Consider the following 21779-nt stretch of genomic DNA (forward strand, 5'->3'; position numbering starts at 1 on the left):
TCTTCAAGCCCTCTCCTCCAGGGCACAATTCCCTGAAGATGTCAGCAGGTGATCCCCTGCACAGGTGTCCCTCATCTTTGGCACCATTCTCTGCTCTCACGTTCTTTGGTGACAGCTGGGAACTGCTTACCTGAGCTCCGGGCTTCCTCCCCACACTTGTGCCAACTGCAGCTGGAACAGCAGTGACTCTGACGGCAGAGGTTGCCAGCATTACTAGTGACTGAGACTAGTGACTATTACTAGAGCAGGAACTGGGATGCTGCTCACAGAGTGTGGAGCTGAAAAGACCCACCCCAGGCACTCTGGCTCTTCCCATCCTTCCCAGCTGGGTCTCCAGGGGCAAGGAACTCTACCTGACACTATGTCTGTCTGTTTGAGCTGGAAGAAGGGCTACCGGCAGACTACAATACCCTAGTATTATCCTCCAGGTTGTTTCTTTTGGTGCTTCTTCGTCTCCCCCAGGACATTCTGAAACAAGGCAGAGCTGCTGCGTGTGTGTGCAGAGACGTACTTGTTCTTCATCACCAGTATTTTTTAACAGACAAGAGAAAGAGTGTGGCTTTTATACAGGGCTCAGATAAATGGGTTTTTCTGTATCTATAATGTCTCATTTGCAGGAAGAAATTCAATTCTGAAATAAAATGTGGGAGGATTTTTTTTTCTATTTGTTATGAGCTATTGGAAGGGCTTACCTTATGGTTTTCCAATAATAAGGACATTTTGTTATTTTGATGTTTTCAGAATGTAAACTATGTGTGAGCAAGAAAACATCAATACAGGACTATTTACTGAATAAAAAAAAACCCAAAACTTTTCTTGAATATTTTTCCATATGAAATATTGTTCAAAGCTTTTTTTTTTTTTATTATTATTATTTTTAATTAAGGTCAAGGATGCTAGAACCCATTCTGATAAAAAAGATTGTGATTTTCTCTACTCAACAACTTGTTTTCAGAAAGAGCTGTCTACCTCAGGCTCCGTTGCTGAAAACAGGGAACAAAGTTCTGCCTTACCAACGATGCAAGGCTTCAGACTCGTGCCTTCATGCTGAGCACGGGGTCAGCCCGGCGGCTGCCACCACTTGATGCACCCCCAGTGGACGGGGCTCCTCCATTCTGCTACGAAACCCTCGGGGGCTTATGTTGTTTATTGCTCCAATAATCACTGTGAAGCTACAGGGGTTCTGGCGTGGGTTGACCGAGGTAAAAGGATTTGCTGTTTGAAACACTTCCCTTGAGACACTGCGTTACCTCACCTGTATCGCACCGGCACAGGCTGCTTACTAAGTATGTATTCTTTACGACTTTTTGTCTTTCTTTCAATATTTGTTGGGGTTGTTTGCTTGTTTATTTTCCTGTATGATATTTTTGGTCTTTATTTGAAATAAAGGTTAACTCTGACCAGGACTCAAAAGCAAATACATACATAACCAAACCCCCAAACGCACACAACGCAGGAACAAAACCCCCTTTTCCCACTGAAATAAGCATTAGAGCGTGTCGTGTGGGGTCTGGGACCCCTGGGACCCCCCCGGGGGCAGTGACGGGACCACCCGGAGGTGGTGATGGGCGCAGGTCGGTGTTGAGGGACCCGGGCCCGCCCTGCGCCGAGGCCCGAAGCCGGCTGCCCCGGGGCTCCCTTTTCGCGTGATTTTCATCTCGACGCTTCCAGAGCAGCGCCGGGCGGGAGCTGGCGAGGCGAGGCGAGAGGCGGCTTCTCGGGGCCGGCTTCGAGGCGCGAGGGGCCGCCCCTGTCAGCGGGCTGCCCGCGGCCCCCCTCGGGGGACGGCTTCCCCGGCGGCCCCTCAAGGCGGGGCCTGGGCCGTGGCGGTGTCCGCGTCCGTGTCCGTGCCCGCCGTGCGGAGCCAGGCCCGGCCATGCTCCCGCCGTGCCTCCGCCCCGGGCGGCTGCTGCCGGCCCCGCCGACCCGCCCGGCCGCCACGCGGGGAGCGGCGGCTGCCACCGGAGGGGGGCCCGCCCGGGGACCCGGAGCCGGCCGCGGTAAGGGCAGGGCTGCCGCGGGGGGCCGGGGTCAGCCCGGGGCTCCCAGGCGGGATGGGGACGGTGGGGGGCGAGGCAGCTCGGGGCTTCGCCTCTGTTCGCCTCCCGGCCCGGGTGCCCAGAGGTGAGGTGGAAGGGCGACGGAGAGCCCCAGAGACGCCCGCTGGGGTCTGAGTCCCCCAGCCTGATTCCCCCAGCGACCGGTACGGGCTGGAAGAGGGGGTTCCCTTCCCACCCGTGACAGGCTCGCTCGGTGCCATGGGCTGTTTGTTTCTCTTCTCCAAGCTGAGCAGGCTCACAAGGTGGTTGCGAGTTACAAACCCTCCAAGTTCGACAGAAAAATCCTCCTCTGGACCGGCCGCTTCAAGATGGAAGAAGAGATTCCTCCAAGGATCCCGTAAGTGTGCCGGCACGGTCCTGCTGAGCCGAAGGGAAAGAGGTGGGGTGTGCCTGAGCCGAAGCTTTTCTGAGGGGTTTGAACCAGCCAGTAGCTTCAACACCGAAAACTTTGAAACAAATTAGAGGGCAGAAGAGTTTCCTGTGCAGGTTATAGGTTAGAAAGAAAAAGCATCCCTTATTGGAGATCTCATAGCCTATGATTAAGAATTGGATCGTGGGTAGATAGCCTTGGTCATATATGTGTGTGTGTGTGTGTGTGTGCATGTGTATGTTTATGTAGACAATGTGTGTGTATATATATATAAAACATCTTGTTTATTTTGTTTATCCCTAATGTGTAACCAGAGAAGGAAGTTATTAGTAAACTATGTTCTGTTTATAGCTCCCATGAACGGCTCAAAGGGAGCTGACAGTCCCAGAATGATTACATCAACCAAATCAGAATTTATTATAGCTTGAAGAAGAATTTGAGGAAAAAAAAAATAGATACAGAGGTTATGAGAAAAACATCCCTTCCTCCCCAAGGCAAATCCAAGGAAAACCAAGTACTCGATGTAGTCTTCGCCTTGCGTTGACCTGCTTCTTACCTCATCTTGGTGGAAGTTACTGTTCCCCAAGGGAAGGTATGAAACCCCTGCAATGCCAGCCACCGCCTTTTTCTTAGGCTGTGGTAGGTACAATGGTGTTTCTCTCTGGGACACGGCTTTTTGTCATCACAGTATGTCCCTGCCTAGGGTGGTAGGTTCAGCACAAGCAGCATACAGAGCCGTGCAGAGCAGCAAGTGCATCCTCTAGCTGTTCCTCTTAATGTTTGTTCCCGACAGCAATGCTGTTGTTTCCCAAGCTGGGCAGCAGCTTTCTAGAGGGTCCCACATCTTTTGCTCCATGTTTATCCGACAGTCTCCCCTTAGGGAAAGGTTCAGGCAGCTATAAAAGCTTTGAGTGGTTGGACAATTGAAATCTTGGAGAGGTGTTTTTAAAGGCACGTGCCTCTGCTGATCCATACACATGCAAACAAATCACTTGCTTCTGCCCTCACCACTTTCTGTTTTCTGCACAAGCAACATCTTTTTAGAAATCATCATAATATTCTAAAAGAAGCTAATTTTATGACATTGAAGCTGAACAGTGTCACTGCTTTAACAGTCAATAAAGAATTGCAAGGTACTGTTACCTGTGAACAAAATCTAGCAGCTGAAGATATTTAGTACTAAGGCTCAAATCTGCAGCCCTTGGTCAAAATGTTTAAAACAACAGCAAAGAGCTGTTAGGACTTCACAGGTTTGACCAAAGTCTTGATGAAGGGTTGAGTAACACAGGCCCTAATGTGCAATTAGAGACGATAATAAGGTCTGCTTTCCTTAAAGCAGAGGCAGAAAGCAAGGAGAAAGTGAAAATCTACTTCAGAAGATTTTCAATTAGTGTACTATGAAACATGATTAGGTTAATAAGCCAGACTAATAACATTTACAGTTTTGCTTTTGTTCTTACAAATGGATTCTAGATTAATGGTTTTATGCACTGATCTGTAGTGCGGTTTGTTTTAAAGAGGTTGTGTTTTCCACTGTACACCACAAAAGCGGTGACTTAAAACCGCAGGTACTGTTAGTTATCAACAAGAAACCTGCCATGCATAATGTGTGTGTGTGTTGTTGGACACGGGGGTAGTGTGGCATAGCTGCTCATGACTTGCCCTCCACCATTCCATTAAGCCTTTGAGAGAAGTAATGGATATATGCATATATAAAGTCAATTTAAGAAAATATGAAAATAGTGCACAGCCAGTATTATAATGGAACATCCTAAAAACAGGACTCCCAAATACAACGCCTGGCTCAGGAGATGGCTTAGCTGAAAGTCTTGTGAGGACTGTAGTGATATGGAGATGTCCTGCACTCCTGCTGCTCAGCAGCATGCAGCCTACTTCTCGGAACCGAAAACCATGCGAATGGGAGCTGCACCAGCTGAGCTTGCTGGGCTGCAGAATGCCTCTCTTACAGCAACTACAGCCAAAAGCAAGGGCAGATTTCATTACTTTTGCCTTTGATGACGAGGAAAATTAATCTTTATTAATTTTAAATTTAATCAGCTGCCGACTTTAAACAATAAAGCAGTGGCTTTTTTAAAGAACTCACTAAAAATTCTAGATCGGAGCAACACAGACTCTGCTGTAATCACATATCTAAGTATGTAAAGTCCCTAACCTACAGTGTACAGGATGACATCTCAACAGGTTAGGTATGACAGCAATGCATTTATAAAGATTATTTTGGATAATCAAGGAACTTGCTTTCATCATTTTTTGTTAGCGCCACATATATTCTTCTATCAGATTAAAATAGATACTCCCCCACACCCCCTCACATTTCACTATATTTATATAGATCTTAAGGTAGGATTTCTGGTACTATTAGCCCAAGTATTTAAGTGCAAATATTTACTACACTAATAAACCTTTATTATTATTTTTTTCCCAGCTGAAAATGTTCCTAAATGCATTAAATGTTGTTTTTCCATTGGAAATTGATTAGGGTCACAAAATACAAAGCTCTTGGGTGGCACAAAACAAAAAACTAAACACTATAGCAATCTAAAGATGCTTGCTTTACAAGCTATTTTTTACTCTGCAGTGGTGATGTTCATGATGTCTTGAGTGATGCTTCATTTTTTTTTTTAATGATTCAATTCAAAAACTTTAATTGCAGGCCAGAGATGCTAGACAGGGCAAGGAACAAAGCTCGAGTTAAAGCTTGTTACATCATGATTGGCCTTTCCATTGTTGCCTGTTTTGCAGTGATTGCTTCAGCAAAAAAGGTGAGTATATGGCTAGCTAGCTAACATGTAGCATATTTAGAAATGATGTAATTCAGTGAGAAGTTAATGGAGAAAATTCAAAGAGCAGCAACTTACAGCTGCCATAGTCTCAGATAACGTTCCTGTTACCCTGGAAATAAAGCAGTAAGTGGGTGGTGTTTCCTGAGATTTGATAGCTTTCCCTGTGTGATGTTATTCATAACATTACTCTTCAGGAGGTGTTTTCCTTCTGCAGGCTGCTGCACGCCATGAGTCCTTAACAAGCTGGAATTTGGCAAAGAAGGCCAAGTGGCGGAAAGAGGCTGCGCTAGCAGCAGAGTCAAAGACGAAGTAACTTTACGTGAGGTGCCAAATGTTCTTGTAGGAGCAAAGTTAACTGTCACCAAGAACGGTTAGGGATTTCACCAATAAATGGGCAACTACAGCATTGCACACACTGGAGCTAACAATAGTAGTTACAAGATCACAGAAAGAAATTGAGGTCTTTATAAAAGACACTGTACATACTTGTTGCATATGATTAAAACCAGTAATTAATTTCAAAGGAGATGAGGTAGTTTCCTGAGAATGGAAGGTAAGGGGCTTGCCAAGTTTCCACTATCTCACTATCTGCCCTAAAACCCTTCTTTCAGGCTTGATTTTGAGCTCTGTTACACAGATTAAAGTTCCTTACTGAAAGATTAGTTGTATTTTTGAGTGAAAGGTTAAATACAGCAAAGACCAAGCAGTTCTCTTCTACATAGAAAGGCTGAGAGCTGGGGCTGTCCAGCCTACAGAAGAGAAGGCTTCGTGGGGATCTTATTGCAACCTTTCAGTACTTGAAAGGGACTTACAAAAGATGGGGAATAACTCTTTGCTCAGTTGGCTAATGATAGGATGAGGGGGAATGGATTTAAACTAAAATAGGGGAGATTTAGATCAGAGACTAGGAGGAAATTCTTCAGAGCATGGTGAGGCACTGGAGCAGGTTGCCCAGAGAAGCTGTGGATGCCCCATCCCTGGAGGTGTTCAAGGCCACATTGGATGAGGCCCTGGGCAACCTGACGTAGTGGGTGGCATCCCTGCCCATGGAAAGGGGGTGGGAACTAGATGACCTCTGAGGTCCCTTCCAATCCAAGCCCTTCTATGAAAGTACTGACATTGTAAAACTGAGGCATGCAATTCTAAGTACATAACAAATTCATCAGCCAGAATATTTCAGATTTTATATACTGACGGGAGGTTTGGGCAAGTGAGGGCAAGGGAAACAGACTGGTAATTCCACGATTTCTCAAGTCCTTACAAAATTCATGAGAATTCCCCCAAGTGGTCAGTTCTGCATGTGAAGACAGGGCTGTGACTCATACAAGTATATGTTTAAATATGTTTTGTAAATATCTAACCAAAAAGTTTTGTCTGGTGGTAGTACATAGCTTTACAGTGCAGAAAACAGCCATTTTGAATTCATTTGACTCAGTGTTGTATTCAAAATGGCATTTGTGTTTTCTAGTTTAAGAAGCCGCATTAATTAAAACACTAAATAAATACAATAAGCTTCTGCAAAATAGGTTTTATTGTTTTCTGTATGGTATTTGGAGATTTAACATTCCATAATATTGCATACTACTCATATGTGTTTTGTTACAGTAATGGGCCTTTGGCCTGAATTTAAAGATGCACTATTACTATCTGAAGTTAATACAGGTATTTTGGTTTCTACACATTATATGAAGACCTTGTGCTGTAAGTAACTGAAATATCTCATTTGAAATTTCAGTGAACTCTTGAGGTCAAAGTTAAGCTTTACATATCAATTGGTAGACCTATTACAAAAATCCTCAGTTGTAAAATTTCATAACTTTAAACCAACTGAGGAATAATCATAAAGACAATAGTGCATCTTTTTTTTTAAAAAGACAGACCCGACAATAAATATTTTCCAGTTGCAAACTTGTTCTACAGCTAACTTATTTTTGTGCCAACATTATTACTTTTCTGATTGCTGCTAGCAACAGTGTTTAAAGCAAATACTAGAAAATTAAAAAGCTGTATGAACCAGTCCTCAGACAAAAGTGCAATGATGAAGAAATTAGATATGATTCAGTGTATCAAGAGTAGGGAACTGAAAAAAAAATCTTATGCTTTGCATAGTTGCATAGATTAGCTAGCTGGTATTCACATTTAAGCAGAACAAGTGGTACCCTTTTAATACCAAGGCCCCCCAAACCAAAACCCTGGATTTTGAAACAGACTTCGTAAATAATGGGGCACTTCAGTACATCATAAAATGCCAAAATACTCCCCTGCCTCCCGTGTTTTCATCTGCTTAGGCAACATCACCATGTTCACACCCCTACGTGCAAATGACTACACCAGAGCTGTCCGTAAGACATCATCTCTGGCTTTATACTGTTAATTAATGTGCTTTTAAACAAAACATGAAATAAATCCAATGATAAAACAGGAAAGGCCATCTTGTATTTTATAGTTTAAGGAATAACTAATGATATATATATATATATATATTTAACTTCAGGGTAAAGCAAGTGTTGAGTTTAATTTATGGTTTTATTAGCCAAAGTCCATCAATTTTAGTTCCCTTTTAAACTATTACACTTAAATATATCAGAGGCATGAAATATATTTTTCTAAATGCATAAAGTGCAGTCACTAACTGTTCACAGATTAATATATCCACAAGACTGAAGACATTCTTTCAAAACAAATATAATACTTTATATATCCCCTCCTTAAATTTTCAAGTCTTTTAATCAAGATCTTTATAGTTCAGATTTGGTTTAAGTTAGAGGGGCTTATAAATGTAATGTTTACAGGGTCCTCCAAATAAAAGCAGGCACAGCTGGTTATGTAACATTATCAAAACAAGTTTGTTAGACACAATGGAATACCCTGTTACCTGAATAATTTTTTTTAAACACTAGAAGAACATTGGAATTTAGCACTTACTAGTAATCCTGGTAGACTTCCATGATCACTACCCTGTACTTTGAACCAATGGGGGGAAGGAAGGTCAGTATATGAAATCCTAAAACTCTAAGAGTAAAAAGGGCACAAATACAATCACCTAACATCTGAAAATTTGGCAGCTGTACTCAGTATTATTACACTACTCAAAATTGTTGTATGCTGTACAAATCTAGGTTTAAAGTGTCATTTGCTAAAATATCTCATTATCCAGAGTTCGTAAAGTAACAGCACTCCTTATATACACTCTTCTTACACCTCTAAATTCCAGTAAAAAGACTTCAAAAAGAGGTTTCTTTCCTGCCAGTTACATCTTAGTCAAAACTGACCATTAATCTTAAAAAATCCACTTCAAGTCCCACATTCAAATACAATATAGTATATATTGCTGTAACATCAAAGTGAAACATCTTAGAATCTTAACTTGCACATACAAAAATTCTAAATATAAAATGGTATGGTAAGTGATACCACCTTGAACCTGTATTTTTCAGTGCATTAAGATACTGATTAGTGACAAGCACAGTGCCATGGGATAAGTAATTTGGTGTTTAAATTGCAGCTTTTTATGAAGTATGAAATGCTGCCATATGCCAAAGATTTCACTTAACCCAGGAGTTCGATGTTAATACATTAATTACAGGTAAAGAAACATACTTTAGTTAACCCAAAGAATTAATTTCTTCAAATGAGACATACTACTAATATTCCAGAAACACTATATGCAAGTCCAAGCACAGCATACATTTTTCTGTATTCAAAACCGTTGATGTGGATATTAGAATTTTGTTTCTTTTAGTGTTTAAACAGCAAACACTGTGTATTGTAGAGCCTAAATATTTAGAATACAGTAACTTCTAGTTAGTTTTGGTGTCCACATACCTAATGCTATTTACAGTACAACAAGTTTTCATTCAGCTGGAGTGATTCTCTGTTCATTCTTCACTGCAGTATTTCTATTCTTACCAAAAGAAAACCGAGCTAGCTAACTGAAAGAACAATTCAAGTGGCAGTAGCAGTATTTGGTCAAAAACGTAACACCTACTGTCTCAACTTTTAAGAAGCTACTGTTACTAGAAAGGCAAACATTGTAACATTTCTCAAACTAAAGTCGTGTTTGGCAGGAGACAGCTGTAAACCATCTGCTTTGTATTTCCAACTTTGCAAATGACCATCTCTGTCATTCGTAACTGCAGCATTCTTGCGGTAACTACAGCAACTGCTTTCACAGCAAAGTACTGTATTTGTGGCTGACTTCTAACGCCATTTAGCAGCTTTAGTTACAGAGCAAGCATCAAATGACAAGCAAGCTCTCCGCTGATTCCAATTTGGAAACCTCTGAAACAGTCCTCTTCCCAAATGATTCTGGAATATGTTTGTTATATTGTGTAATTAGCATTATATATATATCTATTATGTCTTTAAATATATTTTATAAATAAATTCCAACAGTGTGTTGTAAAGTAAATAATGTATGAAGTTTCACAATTTATTTAAATATTTTTCACATTCCAATTCAGCTTCTTAAAAGCTCATCTTTATTTCATGCCTTAGTTCTGAAGCAAAGTTTTTGCTTCAATACAAGAGGTAGATTTGATAGACTGGGCAAGTCAAGCCTACTGCCAAAAATGCAACTGTCAGTAACTGTATTGCTGATATGCAGTTTGAGACTACATGAAAAATTCAGAACCACTGCCTAAAATCCTACCGAGTCTTAGCTTAACAGTTCTTGTTAAATCACATTTAATGCTTTACTTTAGACATTACTCACAGTTTTCTGTACATACGAGAATGAAAAAAACACAAATACAAAACAAAGAACAGTTGTATCTAACAATATATAAAAGTGCATGAGCTGCTTTCCTCATCTATTTCTGCAAAACATACTCAACTTCTCTAACTTTGGCCATAAAGAAAAGACCTCTAGAAAAAAAACAAACAAAAACCTACAAGTGTTTACATTTTATGCTTCTCTTCACTTTAATAGTTTACAGCTGAAATCCCTCCATTGGAGCCTCCTGCTGTTGGAACACAAACTGCTGTTGACTTTCATCCACCTGAGGTGCAATACTGGAATCCTCTTCTTCAACACCAAAGTAATGCTCTATGAGTTCAAAAGCCTTTTGGTAGATTTCTTGGTTTTCATGCCTCTGAAGAAATTCAATTTTATCAAGTCCTAAATTCAAAACAAAACATTTTCAAAATCTAATTGCTTCAGAAGAATAATGAATTCAAAGGCTAATGTAAGTATGAAAACTTAGTGGTGGTCCTCACATTAAAATAAGAAGACAACCCCAAACCATCTGAATTCATTCAAAATCAATGATCTTCACACACAATTGCTTTTTTCCTCTCTCTCCATTCTTTCTGACAACTAATATGCCTTTTCTTCCATGCCAAATGATCCTAATGGATAAGTAACTGAATTTCTTAACCCATGTATTTCTAGGTTTAATTCTCTGCAGCACCTTCTGCTGTTCAAAATAGTTTTTAACACTATACTAAATGAGAAGCAGTTAAGCTAAGACAGCTACTGTATCTATAAAGAAACATTCCTTAGGTACAAAGAAAGCAAAGTAGGGAGTCGGGATAACATACAACTGCTTCCTGTAGCAATTTCCAAAATCCCTATTTCTTTTCTTTACTCCTGCAGTCTTCCACAACTCTAAATTCTGTCTCCTGTTATGGAGCGTCTCTGGGCACAGCCTGTTACTTTTTTTCAAATTTAGTTCTATGATTTGAAGATGCTATCTTTCCAAAGGCTTATCATTTGCAAGCTGGAGGGAATAACCTCTGCTCTGCTGGCAGAGTTAAGTGCCTGGAGGTGAGTTAGGTTAGCACTCAGAACTCCTTTTTAGCTGTTTAAGATAACTCAGTTTTCATTTATGTTGGATTTGGAAGAGCTTGTAAGAAACCTTTCCAATGATGATAGAGGACAAAGAAATAAGGGTGATGTCATCAGGTGTTTGCCCTACTGAACTTGCTCTACTCTACAGCTTCAGTTCTCTACTCAACTAAAAACAAAAAAAAGGAACTAGACATTCAGTAGGTGAAATTTTGAACAGACTCAAGATCTTTACAAGAATAAATTCCTTTAAACTCTCCAATACTTACTCCTCTTACACATTAGATTGCAAAAGTATGTTCTCTAGGTATGCACTATTTTAGAAATACAACTCCTTAACAGGGAATTCAGATTTAATGGCTACTTTGCAGAAAAATTAGTACTATCTAGATGTATCAGATGTAACATAGCATCAGCTAATAACAGTTCTAGTTGACTGAAACACAAACACCTGCCAATTCTTTTCTTGTCAGAAACTACAAAAAGATAAGCCTCCATAAATAATGCTGGATTCATTATGAGCCAGTTTTAAAAAATTTTGTTAAATCAGCAGTATCCAGTCATGAAATTCTGCAAACGTAATTTTAGTTTTGATAATCTGCTTTTAATATGCAGTTTAATTCCACAAGTCTTAAAAAAAACACAACAAAACAACAAAAAAACCAGAACAAGGTACTTTCACAAATAACCAGAAACTTATTAATTTTATCATCTGAAGTGGATTCTTGCTATTACTGATATTTACTATACTAAAAAGTTGTTGACTCTGTGAAGAAGTAAAACAAACTTTGATCTTGCATCCCTATTGGTAATGTAACTGTACCAGACGGGATTATATACTAAACTATATTTTAGGATTGGGTGATAGTTTTTGCAAACCATGGTTCCAATAGACTAGAAAACCTACCTGTTTGTTAAATATTTCTGAGAACGTTTCTCTTAAGGTACATTTCAGAAACTGACTGCAGACAAAAACATCTTAACGTTTTCTGCATTTAATCACTTTTCCCACCATGCTGTTATTTTTTTAACCATTTAATGTCCACTTATGCTTAAAAAATGAAATATTACATTAAACTCACCTACAAATTTCAAAATGGTTCACAAGGGATTTAGAACCCGAAATATAGAAATTTAGGTGTGCAGTTTTACAGTAAGTAATTTCTTACCATATGCTTCCTCTATAAGGGCACAATAAGGATTAATGCCCATTCCATTTTGCTTAGACTCCTGCTCTCCAAGACGCAGAATATTTTCAAGTCCATTCAAAGCCACCTGTACTATTTTTGAATCCATCACAGTCAGGAGGTCACAAAGAGGCTTGGTACAACCTAGTGCTACCAAATATCTTTAGAACAGCAGAAAAACAGAAGGTGTTAGGGGACGTGGGGAAAGGAGGACTGATAAACCAGTACTTTTATTCTGATATGCCACTATCACACACATTGGTTATCATTTTATCAAAAAAAAAAAAAAAGACTAAAACCAAAAATTTATGAAAATTTAATCTGAAATACAATTAATATTCTACTTTATCCTAATAGAAAAATTTAACATGCATATTCCTAACTGGACTTTCAGGCTTTTAAGTTTTAATATTTTATATTGTCATTTCAAAATCTGTTTTATCAACTACTGATTCAAATCGGTTAGTATGTTAATGGTATTCTGAGAAACTACCGAGCATTTTCTTCTAGTTATTGAAAAAATCCACTCTTTGTAGTATTTTTAAATAGCCACTGACAGTAGAATTTTAATTAAACTCCATTTTGGAAAAAGTTAGATATCTGCTTTAATGTAACTTTGACAGTGACTTTAGAGTGCACAAAGAAACCACTAAAATTGCTGAAGCTTCTCCATGGAGAGATGCAATCCAACTGCACAAGTTTTCTAAACAACTCTCCCAAGGCTTTCCATTTCCAAACACTGAAATTGTTCATTAACTGTTGAAATTGTGTCTGACAGCATAATATAAACTCTAGAAAATAACTTCATGAAGGCTTTAGGCATAATACTCCTGAACTCAAACAGCTTCAGTCAATTGATCAATTCTACTGCATATACTCTACTTATCTTTCTGAGCTTCTAGGTGATTGTCAATGTACACAGAGCTTCAAGAAATTAGTTGTTTCCAGGTTTTTCTTGCTCTTGTTTTTTAGGATTCAATTGCAGAAAAAAATGCCTCAGAAAAGGTACTTAGGCAGAAAAATACAGCAACGTACACAATCTTACCTAATCTGTTCAGGGGTTCCTCCTGATGTTGCATTAGTTATGGCCCATGCTGCTTCTTTTCTGGTGCGAAATTCAGCTTTCTGAAGAATTTCAATCAATATTGGAAAAATATTTGCATCTATAACAGCCTAAGAGATGAAATGAGGATGTTTAATAATAATTAATAAAGATTGAGTATAAACAGGGCAAGATTAATACCCTCACTACAGAAGTCAGTAATGCCTCTTCATAGCAAAGGAAACATTGTTTTGTTAGAAGGCGCCACGCTAACTAGAAATGCTAAACCGAAATTCTAACTATTCTAACATTGCAATTTGTTTTCTCTTTGTCGAACAGTTGATGACCTTTTTACTGGACAGACCTGTTGAAAAATCATGTGACATAAGCTCTAAATCTGAGTTTTTGAATTGGAGATCAAGCCTCACTTGATCTCAGCAAAAGTTCACTTTGGCCATTTTATTCAGGTTTGTCATCTCCATAGAAAAGACCACTTCTGTAACCGGAGACTGTATAGCATTTTAACTGACATCAAGAACTAACATTTTCATCTCTAATTCAAGGAGATTAAAAAAAATCATACTGAAATGTAGTCCAATTCTGATTTCTCGTTTTTGTCAAACAGAACCTTTTTTTCCAGAAAATTCCAGACACCTGGAGAAACAGTCAGGATTTCATAGTTAACCACAGGTAATTCAGTACTGATGACATCGTCCAATTTTAGACAAATGCTCAACATTTCCAAATCGGTGGAATTGATAGAATTGTCCTTTTGTACAAACTAGTCCAGTGAAATGTTTCAATTTTTTTAAAAGAAAAATTGCTTATTACTTTAATAACAGGTAGATTACGATGCACAACAAAATTAAAGAGAATACACCATTAGATGATGCACTCACAGGGAAAAATAGCAACTGTTGATAGCAAGTCTAACACAATATGTTAAGTATCCATTCGTTTGCTTTATAAGCATCAACCACATCCCTTTGAGAGAAATTAATTAGTTTATCTAGTATAAATCATGACAGCTGTTTTCAAAGGATTATTTTGTGAAGTTGCCTGTAACTTTAATTCAAAATTAAAAAGAAAACATTTAAAAGTTACACAAAATTATAGACAATTAGGATTAAAACAAATAATATAGTCAATGTGTTATCTATTCATTTCTCCTTGTGAAAGAAAATTAAGTGAACTGGTAAAATGAAAACAAACCCACCCAAATTACTAATATACAAGCTATACCTGAATCTGAGCTCTATTTCCTGCAGTAATATTAGAAACAGTCCAGCACGCTTCTTTCCGAATAGATTCCTTGGGACTACTAAGCAAGTGCAAGAGACAGGGTAACGCAGAGCAGTTTAGAATCACCTAAAACAATTTGAGAATTGAAAATTGTTTTGTATGTATATATATGTATATGCACATATAAAAAGATCAACTTACGGGTAACTTCGAAAGAAGCGTATTTTGCAACACATTTACACTACTAAGAAATATGAAAGATAACATCATGCAAATTAAAATGCTCAATACATACTGTAGTGTTTGAATAGACAATCCAATTCTTTAGATATCTTGAAAGAATCTGCCCTCAACTAAGTTAACACCAGAAGAATAAAGACAGAAAGGCTACAATAAGAGCTTAAGACTAGAGTATGAATTTTTACACCACTGAGAACTGTAAATCTAATTTGTTCAGTTGTTCGCTCACTTGTTTTTAAAGCAACAGATATTTTCTATTTAAGTCCTTAGTGAAATCTACTCCCAAATTGCTTACAGTAAATTATGTAATTAACTGATTTCATTATTTCCTCCCTACTCCAGTACTATAAGCCTTTTTAAGCACAATTTTCTTCAAAACAGAACCTTTGTAATTTTCATGCATAGCTTCAAACTCAATTCCATTTTTTAAGATTAAAAAATAAACCTTTATGACAACTTGCATCAGTTGGTCTATCATATAAATAGATATCATATATCATACATACAAATTCATGGACAAATCAAGTACGAGTATTGCTTACAAAAAATGAGAACTTTGCATTTGAATACTTGAAAAAGGGAATTAGAATAGACAATTGAATCCCAACTAAGGGAAAAAAGTTACTTTCCTTATTAACGGAAATCAGCATTCAATGTTGCATACAGGAATGAAGTAATCTACTACACACAGCGCTGTAACAAAATGTTCATTCTTGCAGTAATTTAATGATTAAAATACCAGTCCAAACTGACTGCCAAATTAACAGCATAGATTTGGACAGAGCTTCCTTCACTGATGCACACAAATAGCTGTATTAGGTGTGTATTTTATTGCAAACTTTTTAAAAAATAATTTATACAAAGATTTTTAACCATTTTTCTTCCTGCCGACTCATTTTTCTTTAATGAACTAGTCTTACCTGTGTTTGGATATCATCTCCAGTAACAATATTTCCAACTGCTCTTAATGCAGGGGATACCACCTTGTAATCATTATGCCTGGAGAGAAATATTGCTTGGTATTACCAAGTGCTGCAGTACAATTTTGGATTTTCAGTGAACGAACATTTACTTCAGGTACTAAATTTTTAATTATGGAGAAAACAGCATTATTTCATCCTATTTAACCAAGTTTAAGAAATATAAACCAAATGCTGATTCAAAGAAAGGGCATCTCTATGGAACGACATAACAGAGTAATCTATCTGCCCACCAGACTCACTTCACCCAGCTTAAATATTATTGAATACAATAGTGGAACCTGCATCATCCACGGAAGGTGTATACTAAAACTTAGCAGCCCTCTTTTGTAAGAGAACTTTCCCCTTTTATAAGTCAATAACCCTAGAAGCCAGTATCTGAAGCCCCCAGTCCCACACACAAGTATATGGTGTGTGGGGGAAGGAAACCTTTTCAGTTGTCCTAAAGCATCTACACAAGAGAAAGCAATCTCACCCTCTCCTGACAGCTGTAGAAATGAGCTTTTCACAGAGAACTGTGCTAAACTGTCAGTGTTGGGAACTACCATCTCTGACCTACTCCGTAGTCCCCATGTGAACACAGGAACTTAGTCTCCCTTTCTAGGAAAATAATGAACCATAAAACAAACATACTGGAACAGTTCAAAAGCAGCACAAGTCTGCCTCTGGACTTTTTGAGTTCAACAACTCTTTCAACTACATCTCCTAGAAAGGTAAGGAAACAAAATATAACATTAAAATACTTGAGCTGAGAAATTTAATTACAATTCAAGCTTCATCTTTAGTTGTCACCTTTCTGTTCTTCCACATAAATGAAATTATGTGGGAGAATTATTTTTTTTCAGAAATATAAAGGACTACTTTAGAGAAAGCATTTTTCATTTTTCAATTTCTGACAAAATTTCCAGGAGTCAAGCAACCTAGCAAGCAAGTGAAAAGGTGTCAGACTGAAATCAAGCTCATTATGCCTCATGAAATAAATTCAAACTTGAGGTGAAAAAACAAAACTCAGTTTGAATTCCTTAATATTAACAGCACTATAGGACAGTTAATGGTGAAGAGGGGACTTACATCAGCAACTCTACCAATCTTCGACACACTCCAGAATCAATAACAGCTTGGATTTTATCATTGGGTCCATCTGAAAGGTAAGAGAGGGCCCAGCAAGCATCTGCTAATACATCCGGGTCACTGCTAAACAACAGTCTTGATAAAACATTTAAGCAAGGAGCAACCTAGGTTAAAGAAAAATGTTGCAAAATTCAGTGTTTTATATTTTTCATCTTTCAGAGAACATTCTGAAAAGGAATAACTGTGCAAAACTATTTACTGCTAAAGCACGAGTTCATTAATAGGCTAGGACCTAGGTGAAACATATCCTGATTAAACGAGATAACCAATTCAAATTGGTGGATTGGCTAAGTTTTTATTAAGAGACTACTTACTTACGTAGATACTACATTAGGTATTTAGGTAATTGCACAGCTTAAAATAAAACCTATCTGCTTTCACATGTAACTAGATGACCAGGAATTACTGATCCTTTTTAAAATCACTTGTAGAATAGAAATTCACAGTAACGATGCTTTTTGATATAGAAGTACCAGAGGTTATTTGTAATAACCAGTTTACAGCTGTTTTAACATAAAGAATCTCAGAGTAAAATCAACATTCACTGGAATAAATCAAACAAGCTATGGCTAACCTCATTTCAACTGTTAGCTCTGACCCTCATGTCCTCCACACAAACATATGGAGTGAACTAAACCAGACCATCTTACTACCAGCTGAAACCTGACACGTTTCAGCTGTGCAGATGAGGAATCTCACATTCTTTGAAGAATTTAATTCTTTATCTTGCCTTGGTTATACAATTCAGCCTCCTTTATATGTCCAGCTGGTGCTATTGAAGTTATTCTTACTAGCCGCTACCTACAGGGTATCTTTTTTCCAACAACATTAAAATGGTTTAAGCAGCAAGAAACCTTGCTTTTTTGCTATTGGAACAAAACACTACTTTCAGATATAAAAATTGGGTAGAGCAATAGTGAGGTGATTAACTGACATCAGAAATCTGCCTTCTTGTTAACCTCTCTCCAAGAATTTTTAAGTAGCAATGACAGTAATCACTATTCCCTAAGTTTCAACACGTTCTCTCCAAATTACCTTTAATGACTATTTAATATTGGCCTAATCTACCATAATATCCAATGTTCGATTCCATCTTTTATTGTCATTAACATTACCAGAAGTTAATTTCATACTCAAAATAAGAAGCTAATGCCCCTACTAATCTTTACATTACTGCCTTTCTAACTGGAGAGAGGTAGAAGTGAAGGGGAAAGCATATCGGCAAATGACCTCTATCATAGTAGTCTGAATTAATTCAATTTTCTGCTCTGCCGACTACAAGAAAAACTTTATTTCTGCAGCATGAACTCACATCTTATTAAACAACCATAAAATTAATAAAAAAAAAGCTTCAATTATAACTCACATCCTCTAAAAAGATCTGGAGAAAACACAGCTCAAAGGGGTTTGGTCCTCACTGTATTGCTTGTCCATCATTTCATACCAGTGAATAGCTACCTGCATCTGACTAAGTAAAATCTCAGGCTTTTAAAAACTACTTAAAATCCTGAGATTTTACTTAGTCAGGTGCAGGTGTCAAAGTAGATGATTACGTGCAGATACAAGAGACGGACAAGACTGTGTGATCACATTAAAGAGAGAAAATCAAGTCTATCTCCAGATCCAAAGATTGTGTCTAACAAAATATTACAAGTGTAAATATTCATTTTTCTGATTTCTTGAAATGAGTACTTCATTATACCTTACTGAAGTCTGGAGGTGGATTCTTTCCTCTACAGAGATTTGAGAGAGCCCAGACCGCATTTCTAGTTGTTGTAAGACGATTTGAATTTGTTAACAGTCTGTCAAAGAGATGCAATAATATTAATTAAAAAATAAATAAAAAGTCATTTTTCATTGAAAGAGTTATGTCTTTTTCTCTTCTATTATTACCAACAATGCCTCATAACAGGAAAAAAAAATCCTATTATTAGGTACTAGTTTCAATTTGTTTCTCTTCATAGCTCACATGGTACAAGTATTCTCTTAGAAGGGACTGAATATTTTGCATGGACACCTCATTCCTAAATCAAGTATATATGCATATAAAGCAAAGCACTGCTCATATGGTAAATCGTTTAATCTTTTCAGAGAGGGAATCTGGAAACACAATACACCTTCAAGTTAACTTTGATGTTTTCATTCAGAAGATGAAATTAATAATTTTAAAAAGGGTCCATAAAATATTAGAACTTAAAAGATCATCTAAAAAACTAATGTTTTACTGTTTTTGCTGAATAGACTGTGAAAGATTCAATACCTGAGAAATCAGGTTCATTTTCAGAAACATACCAAATTGTCTGAAATCTTTAAACCCTTATGTCCTTGAGGAAGATAATTACATTATTTTAAGCTATTTTACAAATGTTTTACAGCAGTTTACTATTTCAAGCAAGAATAAATTGAACAGTGTTTGTGTTGGGTAAGGTTTTTTTCCCTGTGATGAAGCTCCTTTACATCCTGTTATAAGTGCACAGTAAATGCTGGAACAATATTCCTAGTGAAATCTTCTGATTGAACACAGCTCATATAACAACTAGTCCACCCAGCTCATCTCAACAGCCAAATGGACAGCAAGACTGGAGCTTGGAGCTACTGGACAAGAGTAGGGAAGCCAGGGAGGACAGCCTACTGCACAGCCAGATGGAATCGCTCAAATATAAGTATGACTTAAACCACCTCTCTCCCAGTCTATATATCCAGAACAGTGAATCAGAGTTCCACACGTCAGAGAAACTTCATACCCATGATGTAAAACTATTCTCTTTTTGCAGATATTTGAAAGCTTCTAGCCATGGATGAATTAAAAATATACATGAAGCTCAGATAATCCAAAACGTTAGCCTCATAGAAGTAAAACAAAAAGAGAAATATTCTCAAGTTAGCAAAAAAAATTATAGTCTTTTCAAATAAGGTTTAAGTTTACCATTACCCATATCAGTAACACCTTAAAATACTTACTCCAAGAGGGGTGGTAATATCCCACAGTTTAAAACAAAGTCTCTGCATTCTGCATTATCACCAGCAATGTTACCAAGAGCCCATACTGCCTTAAAAAGTAAAGCATCCAAGTGAGTTTATACACGCTTGCAAATCATCATTTACACATAATCTAAGTATTTTTTAGAGCAAATGCTATGGAATCATAAAAGTCAGCAGTATTAATCAATCAGCCTATAACATTTCAGAAGACTACTGATTTATATATGACTTCATGTAAGTTCACAAAAAACGTAAGTTATCTACATTTGAAGTTATACTTTCAAGAAAAAGTCTTCCATTATGAAAGTACACTGATTTAGATGCTTTTCAATAAAAAACATATATAAACCCTTTTCAATAGTTACATTTGCTCACTATGCATTCACTGATGTACTAAAACTGGCTCAAAGCTGCACACAATGTTTAAGGAATAAAAAAAGTTAAATCGTTAACTTTCTCAAATTTTCAAACATTCCAAATCCACACTAAGAAAAAGCCTGTAAATTGCAGCCTCTCTTAAACATAACAATAAAGAAAAACAAACAAACAAAGAAGCAAAAAGAAAAGATTAACAAAGACTGTAAAACAATAAGGCAGAAGGATATAAGAAATTAAGCTGCATGGAAACAGAAAAAATCCACAAGCATTGTTTTCTACTACATTTTTTTGTATTTCGGTGTTTTAGATCCTCTCAGCCTATAAATAGCATGAGAGAAGTGAGATGCTTTTCAAAGTATTCGGTAATGTAAAATAAAAAACAGGTTCAAAGGGACTTGAAAGAAACAGGAAAAAAATAGTATGAGGGAAAAAATACACTGAAGGTGAATTCCTATCTTTCTGGAGCCAGATCAATAGTCAAATGGGACTCAAGACCTCTTTAACCAGACAAAAAAAAGATTCATAAATGAATTTTATAGCTATAAAACACTGAAAGGAAACAGTTACCTGCTCCTGGACATCCTCATGTTCTGAACTAAGCAACTTAATAAAAATTGGAACAGCTCCGGTTTCAATTACGACTTTGGTGTGTAGAAAAGTTCCAGAAGCTATGTTTGTCAAAGCCCAAGCTGCTTCAAACTGTTGAGTAGCAGAAAGAATACCATCTCAAACAACTCAGCATCAAAAAAAAATAAAAAATCACTGAAAACAGTTTGACATGAGTTGCAGACGTGACTTTTCCAATTTTTTTCCTTTCCACTGAAAGGCAGTTATTACTATTATGGTAGCTTTCACAGAAGAAAATCTCTACTGACTGGTACAAACTCCCTTTGTTTATGCGACATACAGTTGAATTAATTGTTCTAATATCAATGAGCACAAGGCCTAAGTGCCATTTAGTTGGCTACCAGAAATAGGCAATTACTAGTTACTCCTATCACACGTTATTTATTTTTCTTCTAAGAGTTTAGCCTTTTGGTTTCATGTATTTTTACAGCTGAAATTTTTATGAAAGAAAAGGTACTACACTACACCCAACACAGAACAAAACAGATTCCTCTCACACATCAACGCTGATGCTCTCAGTACACTGCTCTCTTGAACAAAGACTATTTTCCACATTCAAGAATTTGGCCAGCTGAATACATCACCCTAAAGACTACTGTGAAATTCACAAGAGTTGGGCCACAATTTCAGTGGCATTAATTAAACTTCAGACAACTAAACCTTACAGCTTGGATATATAAAAATAATTTAGTTATGCTTTCCGAAACTCTTCTGGGTGTTTCTAATCCCATTCCAAACCGTAAATTAGTACCAGTCAAACTCACCTGCAGTGTGTAATTCTCATTCCTCTCTAGAAATTTCACAAATCTCTGTACTACTCCTGGTTTTTGGATGACTTCATCTATGGGTGGATTAGGTTCTAGATGACAAAAACAAACATATTTGAGTAAGTCTCATGAAAGAGACCACAGACATTACTTTTTCAGTACAACACAAAGCAAGAATATG

At 37.4% G+C, this 21779-nt stretch overlaps 2 protein-coding genes across 2 annotated transcripts in view; one reads left to right on the top strand and one right to left on the bottom strand.

Annotated features, from left to right (window-relative positions):
- Window positions 1–10122, top strand: FAM162B (family with sequence similarity 162 member B). The gene is made up of 4 exons (XM_048065537.2): window positions 1–2000; window positions 2286–2397; window positions 5105–5213; window positions 5449–10122. The coding sequence occupies exons 1-4, from the start codon at window positions 1877–1879 to the stop codon at window positions 5545–5547; spliced, it is 444 nt and encodes a 147-aa protein (XP_047921494.2). The 5' UTR covers window positions 1–1876; the 3' UTR covers window positions 5548–10122.
- KPNA5 (karyopherin subunit alpha 5) overlaps window positions 6748–21779 on the bottom strand; it is a 20634-nt gene continuing 5602 nt past the window's right edge. Inside the window, exons 5-14 of the mRNA XM_048065536.2 lie at window positions 21596–21690; window positions 20772–20903; window positions 19806–19894; window positions 18547–18646; window positions 16785–16948; window positions 15654–15732; window positions 14494–14619; window positions 13255–13382; window positions 12192–12370; window positions 6748–10353 (exon numbers count right to left, since the gene is read on the bottom strand). Coding sequence (XP_047921493.1) covers window positions 10166–10353; window positions 12192–12370; window positions 13255–13382; window positions 14494–14619; window positions 15654–15732; window positions 16785–16948; window positions 18547–18646; window positions 19806–19894; window positions 20772–20903; window positions 21596–21690 — 1280 coding nt within the window. The 3' untranslated portion in view covers window positions 6748–10165. The remainder of the gene's footprint in view (window positions 10354–12191; window positions 12371–13254; window positions 13383–14493; window positions 14620–15653; window positions 15733–16784; window positions 16949–18546; window positions 18647–19805; window positions 19895–20771; window positions 20904–21595; window positions 21691–21779) is intronic.

This window comes from Anser cygnoides, chromosome 3, assembly GCF_040182565.1.
Source record: "Anser cygnoides isolate HZ-2024a breed goose chromosome 3, Taihu_goose_T2T_genome, whole genome shotgun sequence".
NCBI classification, from domain to species: domain Eukaryota; kingdom Metazoa; phylum Chordata; class Aves; order Anseriformes; family Anatidae; genus Anser; species Anser cygnoides.

Excerpts from the sequence above, each read along its gene's own strand:
- FAM162B (XM_048065537.2), top strand. The coding sequence starts at position 1,877 with ATGCTCCCGCCGTGCCTCCGCCCCGGGCGGCTGCTGCCGGCCCCGCCG. Across the intron at positions 2,001-2,285 it reads GGGACCCGGAGCCGGCCGCG|CTGAGCAGGCTCACAAGGTG; the intron begins GTAAGGGCAGGG and ends CTCTTCTCCAAG. Across the intron at positions 5,214-5,448 it reads TGATTGCTTCAGCAAAAAAG|GCTGCTGCACGCCATGAGTC; the intron begins GTGAGTATATGG and ends TTCCTTCTGCAG.